At 44.9% G+C, this 8,991-nt stretch overlaps 2 protein-coding genes across 3 annotated transcripts; both read right to left on the reverse strand.

Moving 5' to 3' along the window:
• Positions 1-207: 207 nt before the first annotated feature.
• On the reverse strand, positions 208-738 carry LOC123186206 (putative invertase inhibitor). Its single transcript, XM_044597990.1, has one exon. The coding sequence runs from the start codon at positions 736-738 to the stop codon at positions 208-210; it is 531 nt and encodes a 176-aa protein (XP_044453925.1).
• Positions 739-1,795: 1,057 nt separating this feature from the next.
• LOC123190548 (uncharacterized) lies at positions 1,796-4,938 on the reverse strand. 2 transcript variants are annotated; one of them, XM_044603215.1, is made up of 4 exons: positions 4,579-4,938; positions 4,426-4,445; positions 4,219-4,338; positions 1,796-2,520 (listed from the first exon to the last, which is right to left on the reverse strand). In XM_044603215.1, exons 1-4 carry the CDS (start codon positions 4,844-4,846, stop codon positions 2,074-2,076), a joined length of 855 nt encoding a protein of 284 aa, XP_044459150.1. In that variant the 5' UTR covers positions 4,847-4,938; the 3' UTR covers positions 1,796-2,073. The 2 variants fall into 2 exon arrangements, with proteins under 2 accessions (XP_044459150.1, XP_044459149.1); XM_044603214.1 differs by having other exon boundaries at positions 4,219-4,445.
• Between the last annotated feature and the right edge of the window lie 4,053 nt (positions 4,939-8,991).

Here is an 8,991-nt window from a genome sequence, read left to right on the forward strand (position 1 = left end):
TAGTTATTGCTATTTAAAAAAATCGCCACATGATAATTTCATGAGAAAACTCTAACCCAAATGGCCAGATGAACGGATGAATTAAAAAATACTCCCTCCGTTTTAAAATAGATAACTCAATTTTGTATTAACTTTAATACAAAGTTAGTATAAAATTGGATCATCTATTTTGAAACGAAGGGACTAATTCGCTTCTAATCAAGCTACTTATAACGAGTGCACTATATCGAGCGTGATATAGACCTCCTTAGTGAACTCGGAGTCCTCGGCGACGAGCGGCGACTCCACGCCCGTCTCCTCGAACCCGGTCTCGCAGGTGCGGGGGGCGCCCAACGCGCCGTTGACGTACGCCGCCGCGTCCGCTTTGCCTCGCGGTGTGCCCGCCGCGACGCCTTTAGCCGCACGATCGAGCTCGTCCACGGCCTGCGAGTACAATTGCTCACAGTCGTCGAGGCCCATCTGGATGCGCTTGTCCTTCTCCGAGGCCACGAGGGCGTGGATGCGGTCGACGATGCTGCTGGCCGCCGCTCCGGCGAGCTTCGACGCGATGACGGCCAGGCCACGCTTGTCGGCGGTGGCGCTGTCCTTGCTGGCCTGGAAGAACTTGATGCAGTAGTCGTAGCCGATGCCCGGGTGGCCGGCGGCGAAGGATTTGCACGTGTCCTCTAAGACGGAGGCTCTGGACGAGGCGATGACGAGGAGGAGGACGAGGCAGGGGATGGATCGTGAAGGCCCCATGGTTTTCGACGTTTGTGTTGGTAGCAAGCGGCCGGGATTGTGTGTACTGTAGATGGTATATATGTGCAAGACCGTCATCGAGATAAATGGGAGGGAAATGGCAGGCATTGATTTCTTGCTGTAATGGTTTCTGGAGGGTTTGATTTCTTGCAGTAAATAAGAGCATAATTTATTTACTTCCAGAGATACAGGGAATTATGCTTCCCTTCCTATTAGTCCACGATCGACCATCCGATAAGCTGTGCGCTGGTCGTCCGATTGGCTAGTAATTAAACTCACGCGCGTGATTTCTGGATTCAAATCGGTAATTTATTCGTGTACGTGCATGGCCATACGTAATTCCTCTTTTTGCTAGGAGGGAGTAAACCGTAGTAGAACACATTCTTTGAGCAACTTGAGAGGATTTGGCTTTGACTCTACATATAACAGTACAAATGGGGATTATGTTTCAGGCCTTGCCTATTCCAGTCAACATCAGTGCTTTGTACAACCTTTTCTTCTGTATAAAGTGCATCTCAGTTTGATGAGATTTAGACCTGCCTTGTACTCCCTCCGTTCCTAAATATAAGTCTTTATAGATATTTCACTATAGACCACATATGGATGTATATAGATGCATTTTAAAGTGTAGGTTCACTCATTTTGCTTCGTATGTAGTCCATAGTCGAATCTCTACAAAGACTTATATTTAGGAACGGAGGGAGTAGCATGCATGAGAATGTGGCATAGCTCAAACTCGTCGTCCGGTATCCTAGCTCGACAAAACGCACTTACCGTTTGCTCCAAAATTCCCTGCTTTTCAAATAGACCCATTAGCTAGTTTCCAGAGAGGTATTCTCTACAACATTCACAGCAAAGTAACAACAGTACACGTTTAAGGCCACAAATTAGATAATACTCCTCCGTTCCTTTATATAAGTTGTATTTGTTTTTTCAAAAGTCAAACTAGTGCATGTTTAACCAAGTTTAAAAAAAAATCAATATCCACAATACGAAATTTAATCATTTGATCCATCATGAAAAGAAGTTTCATATTTTATCTATTAGGTCTTGCAGATGTTGTTATTTTATTCTATAATCTTGGCCAAACATTTGAAAGGTTGACTTGCATGGAAAACAATACACCTTATAGGAGCAACACATAAACAACGCCACATATGCCAAACTGATTTACTACATGTCACCAGTTCAGAAGAAGCGACCAAGCAACAGTGCATCGCATCTTACAAAACCCGACATCACAAATATCCTCACTTCTACCTGCTTTTCCAGGTACAAATCTTACTTGATATTTCACAGCCTTGCCATCACCTTGCCAGACATCCACACCAAGTGTCAGCTCTCCATCCGCTTCGACAGAAACAACACATCGTGAAAACTCAATTGCCCCATCGTTAGTAACAGGCACCATGCCATCCTGAGAATCAAGTAGCACCATCTCCAGATCATCGAGACTGGCCATACGTGCAGCAAATCGACCGTGATGGCCAGTTGGCCAGTTGGCCAGGATCCCTCAACAACTTGGACAGCGATAGTAGCCTCTACTGTCTTTGCAAGATGGCCAACCGTCACCTCCACTGTGCTTAGCTTAGAAGAGTAAGTGTGGCAATGAACTCCTTGGCGGCGATCACCAGGAAGATAGTACTTGTCCTCGATGACTAGAAGGCTTAAGAGTTTATCTTCAGACGGCGTGTCACCCTTCACTTTTAGTTCAACCTCGTAGTTGACAGGATCAACGATCACAACAGCACGACTTGGACCGGTCAACAATAGAGAGGCATCCTGCATTATGATGTTTCAAAATAATCAAATTTGGCTTTCTAGTGGATAAGATAACCAAACATGAAAATTCAGTAAAATGTCACTTGCGTCATTGTTCTATAGTGAGAATGAAGACATTTAACATGAATTGTACTGATCATCATCCCTATGGAACAATAAAGTATCTCAGATGCCTATCGTTATTAATCAGACAGGACATAGCAAGCAACTAGAAACTAGATTGAAAGCGACAAATAACACCATCCAGGATCTAATCTGTCTTGGAATTTGGAAGGAACCAAAACAAATCCGATAACAAAAATCATACCATCCAGGGATCTAATGTCTGTTAGAACTTAGAAGGAACAAAAACGAATCTGATAGAAAAATAAGAGGGCTGTCTCTTTTTACATAGGACGTTTAGTTGCAAAAACATTCACATAATTGAGATACTGGGAATTTCGGCATGTTTGCCTCATGCGCTACAAATACAGAAAATGTTACGTTTGGTTACAAAAAGGCTACACTTGTTGTATTTGCAAAAAAGGCTACAAATACAACCAGGGCATGCCCAAAAGGCTGGTAAGCTGGGGGCGAGGTCTGATTGCAACAACACTAGTTGCCTCTTATTTGAAAACATAGCTACACTTGTGTTTGGTTACGCCCCACTCCGTACACTCAATTTTTCTATATGGTAACCACAATAAAACATATATTTTCTGCAGTCTGCATGAAAAGGAATAAAATAGGCGGACACAAATAATTCTGGTAGCTATTGATTATAGACTTGGATCCTTTATCACTAGTTTAAGAAAGAAAAGATCCACCTATGCGCTTGAAATGTACTCCCTCCGTTCCAAATTACTCGTCGCAGAAATTGATGTATCTAGAACTAAAATACATCTAGATACATCCATACCTGCGACAAGTAATTTAGAACGGAGGGAGTATCAGAAATAAGCTGATTTCTGAACTATACTTCTTGCTTGATTGTTTCTAGTGTACCCCTTGTTTCCAGTGTATACAGGACATGTTCAAAACATCATGACTCGAACTCAAACTACAATGCTTCATCATAGATAGTACTTAATACTAAAAGAACCTTCCTTATGTATGTCATTTGTACCATACAGCATTGTAATTCCAGTAAATTAAAAAAATCAAAAACTACCATGCATCATGGAAAGCACAAATACCAGCAGCCTAGTGCTGTCATAACTTTTGATCAAGCACCGTACCATGTAGTGCTTGGTTAGTTCAGTTATTATCAACATCTATCATACTAAGTCACTGTATACAGCATTGCTGGATGAGCGTAGACTAATGTAGTACTTGGTTAGTCCCATCACTATCACACCTAATTTTTTCCTTTCAGATATGCATATATCATTTCTATTCTCTTCCATGCATGTTTTTGCACAGGCTCAGCTATCTGTGATGTTCCATTCAACCAAAAATACTGTATTTTGAACAACAAAAGTAATTATAACTAGTAGGGAGTAAGAGAGTTTGGTCATCATGTGAAAGATACCGATTTCAAAGAAGTTCGTCAGTTGATCTAACCGCGCTGTCTAGAATTGGTAGTTGAAATATCTTATGAATCACCAACAAAAATATGCAGACTATAGCAAATTAGCAGTGACCGGACATAAGCATATATAGCATGCCTATGGTTGTGGAGATTATATAGCATCAACTAAGAATTCATCTAGGACATACCCATGAGGTGAGCCTCTGGCAATTGTCTCTGGTGCGGTTGAAGAGGAGGTTGCGATTGCGGTCAATTGAATCCCGTGCGGCAACGATGCCGTAAACATCGAGCGGCCAATCCAGGCTATCATCTAATTGTGTCACCTTCACCGAGAAGATGACCACGGCATTAGCATAACCGACGCCGGCAAAGGGCGGTGGCGGCTCGTCGGTGTATCGCATTGGCTTTATAGACGCTGCACGATCAAAATTCAGGTTAGCAATTCGTCCATGATTTGATGATAAATCCTAGTCATATGCGGAATCGAAGAAGAAGAGGGATCGAGGTGGCTTGGATCAGAGGAGTGAGGATCGGAGACGGATGCTTACTGGCTTCCTCGTAGGAGCCGCATAAGCGGGAGAAGGTCGAAATCCAGTTGTCGCGGTACCGCATCGCCACGGCGGCCTCCTCATCCTCACGTTCCGCCGCGTCCGCCGCCGCCTCTGCGGCCACCTGCGCCCGGCGTTTCTCCTCGTTCGCCTCCAGCAGCAGGCGGCGCTTCCTCGTCCACTTGTCCTCGCGGTTCCCCCTCGCGGCTCTCCACTGCCTGCGGTTCATCCGCGGCGGCGCCTTCGCTTCTTCTGCCTCCGCCTCCATCCACGCCGGCGTCGGCAAAGCAGGTCGGGTGTGGCGGCGGGGTCGGGGTAGGTCTTTTTTTTAGGTGTCGGAGTCGGGGTAGTTTTTCTTTCGAGGTGCACGGCGGAAAGGATAGGGCCAGAAGCGCTGGTCCAGTAAACTTTTTCGCTAGCCGTAAGCTGGCCCATTAAATTCGCCGATCAGATCAACGGGCCTGCGGCCCAACTAGCGTCAAGGAAGTCTAAACATGAAAGGCCTTAGGACAAATGGCGGGCTGCATGAGCGCCATTTGTTGTGACCTGGAAGTTTTTTCTTTTTTTTAGATTCATTTATTAAAAGAAAACTTTTTAACCATGCGTCGAAATCTCGAATCGTTTTCACCGTTGGATTACTTGAATTGAGATCTTCAAAACTAGATTTCATGTTAATAGGTTTTGATGAACTTTTTTCACGAAAAAAGAAAAAAATATGCCTTCTGCCTAAGGAGAAAAATACGTTTTTTCGTTTCCAAGAGGCGCGACTCGCGAAAGAAAGAAAAAAGAAACATGTTTTTTTCGTGAAAGCAAAACCGTGCCACTCACGAAAGAAAAGGAAAGTGTTTTTCTTTCGTTTTCGAGAGGCACGGCCGTGCGTCTCGTGAAAGCAAAACCGTGTCTCTTCGCAAAAAAAAAGAAAAATAAAACATGCTTTTATTCCGTTTTCGAGAGGCACGACCTTGTCTCTCGGAAATGAATAAAATATGTTTTTTTTCTTTCCTTGTCTTTCGCGAAAGCAAAACTGTGCCTTTCGTAAAAGGAAAGAAACACATTTTTTTGTGTGGCGATCCGATCTCAAATGGTCAAATCTCTGTGCATAAGTGTCATTCCTGGATCGGTAATGTTGACACACGCAGTATTCAAAGGATTTATAACAGAGTGCAATCACACACTTATTACATCGAATATCTCAAAAGAGAACTTATTACAATAAATATGACTTAAGGCCATCTAAATAGGGCGCTGCTACAAATCAGTCGGATGATTTCTCAGAGAAATCATCCGCCTGTTCAGCCGTCCGATCAGCGCGCTAGGCCGTTGGACCACAACAACGCCACGGCAGCAGCACATCACGGCAACTTCAAAGATGTGGCATTGCAGCACTGTGCGGTGCTATAACCATCACCGACGCCGTCCGACGAGCTCCACTACAACTCCGGCCGGCTCCATTGCAGCCCCGGCGGAGCTCCAACGCAGCATCGATGCTCTGACGAAGCTCTATTGCAACTCCGGCGGAGCTCCAACGCAGCACCGACACTTCGGCGAAGCTCCATTGCAACTCCGGCCGAGCTTCGTTGCAGCTCGAGGAAAGGCTCCGATGCTCCGGCGAAGCTCCATTGGAACTCCGGCCGAGCTTCATTGCAGCCCCGGCAGAGCTCCGATGGCACCGGCGAAGCTGCTTTGCATCTCCGGCCGATCTTAATTGCAGCCCTGGCAGAGCTTCGATGGGCGACGTCTCCGGCGAAGCTGCTTTGCAACTCCGCCTGAGCTTCACTGCAGCCGCTGATGAGCGCTGTGTTGTGAGCGTCGGCAAACGCTCCATTAAAGCTCCTTCGCCCACGACTTGCAACTCCAGTGGCCGACGACGAGGTTGCATCCCAGCATGGTTTCTAGGGATGAGTTGCTACGTTGCAACGCCGGCGACCGTCGAGGACGAGGGTGCGTGGCGAGCTCGCATTGACCTCCTAGGATATGCGTGGGAGAGAGGAGGCTCCGATGTCTAGTATTCCGGTTGTGGAGCTTGCTACATGATGGCTGGGAGAGGTACGCAGTGGTGTGCGATGGCTGCGGCTGCACCATCATGCAGCGGAGGTCCGGTGGGTGAGAAATCATGGAGGGGGCGCAAAAGGAGATCACGCGGGGGAGAAGAAGACTAGTGGATGGATGAGAAACGTGTGGAAAGAGTCAGACCTCGCGGAAGGATAGCACCGCCGATGGGGAAGCGTTGTGTGGGCCTGGTAGTGGACACGCGTCACACGGAAGGAGAGGTTTACGCGAGAGAGAAATAAGTCGGTTGATTTTAATACTTTTCCATCTAAATAAGATAACAGCGGAAGGCTTGAAAGATAAAGTGAGTCCATCAACTCCAAAGGCATAACTGAGTGCACGACAACGACCTAGCGCATCTTACTCTTCGTCTGAAAAGTCTGCAACATGATACGTTGCAGCCCGAAACGGGTCAGCACATGGAATATGCTGGCAATGTAACACAGTAGAGCAATGAACAGAATAAATGCTATCACTACATGCATATATGGCTGGTGGAGGCTCTATGGTTATAATGTTTTGTGAAAAGCCAATTTTTTCTACAACAAAGAAATATGTTTTGTTTAACTAGCATGGTAGTTGTTAAACATTGAGAAGGTTCCTCCAACTCAATCCCAATAAAATAGTAACAAAACACCAACAAATTAATTCGAGTGATGAGATCAACATGATAATCCAAGAACCAGATACTCAAGATGTCCGTAACTAGAGACACAGTTGATATGTCTCCGTCGTATCTACTTTTCCAAACACTTTTGCCCTTATTTTGGACTCTAACTTGCATGATTTGAATAGAACTAACCCGAACTGACGCTGTTTTCAACAGAATTACCATGGTGTTATTTTTGTGCAGAAATAAAAGTTCTCGGAATGACCTGAAAATCAACGGAGAATTATTTTGGAATATGTAATAAATATTGGAAGGAAGATCCACGTCAGGGGGCCCCACCTGTCCACGAGGGTGGGGGCGCGCCAGCCCCCCTCGGCGCGCCCCCCTGCCTCGTGGGGCCCCTGACGCTCCACCGACCTCAACCCTGACTCCATATATTCACTTTCGGGGAGAGAAAAACCAAGGAGAAGGATTCATCGCGTTTTACGATACAGAGCTGCCGCCAAGCCCTAAACTCTCTCGGGTGGGCTGATCTGGAGTCTGTCCGAGGCTCCGGAGAGGGGAATCCGTCGCCATCATCATCTTCAACCTTCCTCCATCACCAATTTCATGATGCTCACCGTCGTGCGTGAGTAATTCCATCGTAGGCTTGCTGGACGGTGATGGGTTGGATGAGATTTATCATATAATCGAGTTAGTTTTGTTAGGGTTTGATCCCTAGTATCCACTATGTTCTGAAATTGATGTTGCTATGACCTTACTATGCTTAATGCTTGTCACTAGGGCCCGAGTGCCATGATTTCAGATCTGAACCTATTATGTTTTCATCAATATATGAGAGTTCTTGATCCTATCTTGCAAGTCTATAGTCACCTATTATGTGTTATGATCCGTTAACCCCGAAGTGACAATAACCGGGATACTTACCGGTGATGACCGTAGTTTGAGGAGTTCATGTATTCACTATGTGTTAATGCTTTGTTCCGGTACTCTATTAAAAGGATGCCTTAATATCCCTTAGTTTCCAATAGGACCCCGCTGCCACGGGAGGGTAGGACAAAAGATGTCATGCAAGTTCTTTTCCATAAGCACGTATGACTATATTCGGAATACATGCCTACATTACATTGATGAACTGGAGCTAGTTCTGTGTCACCCTAGGTTATGACTGTTACATGATGAACCGCATCCGGCATAATTCTCCATCACCGATCCATTGCCTACGAGCTTTTCATATACTGTTCTTCGCTTATTTACTATTCTGTTGCTATTGTTATCATCACTATAAAACACCAAAAATATTACTTTGTATACCGTTACTTTTGTTATCATTACCACTACTATCATATTACTTTGCTACTAAATACCTTGCTGCAGATATTAAGTTTCCAGGTGTGGTTGAATTGACAACTCAGATGCTAATACTTGAGAATATTCTTTGGCTCCCCTTGTGTCAAATCAATAAATTAGGGTTGAATACTCTAACCTTGAAAACTGTTGCGATCCCCTATACTTGTGGGTTATCAAGACTATTTTCCGGCGCCGTTGCCGGGGAGCATAGCTCTATTCTTTGAGTCACTTGGGATTTATATCTGCTTATCATTATGAAGAACTTGAAAGACGCTAAGACAAAAATTTATCCCTCAACTAGAGGGGAGGTAAGTGAAGGAAATATGCCCTAGAGGCAATAATAAAGTTATTATTTATTTTCTTATATCATGATAAATATTTATTATTCATGCTAGAATTGTATT

The sequence above is a fragment of the Triticum aestivum genome, chromosome 2A (genome assembly GCF_018294505.1).
Source record: "Triticum aestivum cultivar Chinese Spring chromosome 2A, IWGSC CS RefSeq v2.1, whole genome shotgun sequence".
In the NCBI taxonomy this organism is placed as follows: Eukaryota; Viridiplantae; Streptophyta; class Magnoliopsida; order Poales; family Poaceae; genus Triticum; species Triticum aestivum.

What these genes read in the sequence shown, in the direction of transcription:
- LOC123186206 (XM_044597990.1), bottom strand. Translation starts at nt 738, where the DNA reads ATGGGGCCTTCACGATCCATCCCCTGCCTCGTCCTCCTCCTCGTCATC.
- LOC123190548 (XM_044603214.1), bottom strand. Translation starts at nt 4,846, where the DNA reads ATGGAGGCGGAGGCAGAAGAAGCGAAGGCGCCGCCGCGGATGAACCGC. An exon ending in CGGCTCCTACGAGGAAGCCA is followed by an intron (nt 4,446 to 4,578) that starts GTAAGCATCCGT and finishes TTGATCGTGCAG; the next exon opens with CGTCTATAAAGCCAATGCGA. An exon ending in GCCAGAGGCTCACCTCATGG is followed by an intron (nt 2,521 to 4,218) that starts GTATGTCCTAGA and finishes ATCATAATGCAG; the next exon opens with GATGCCTCTCTATTGTTGAC.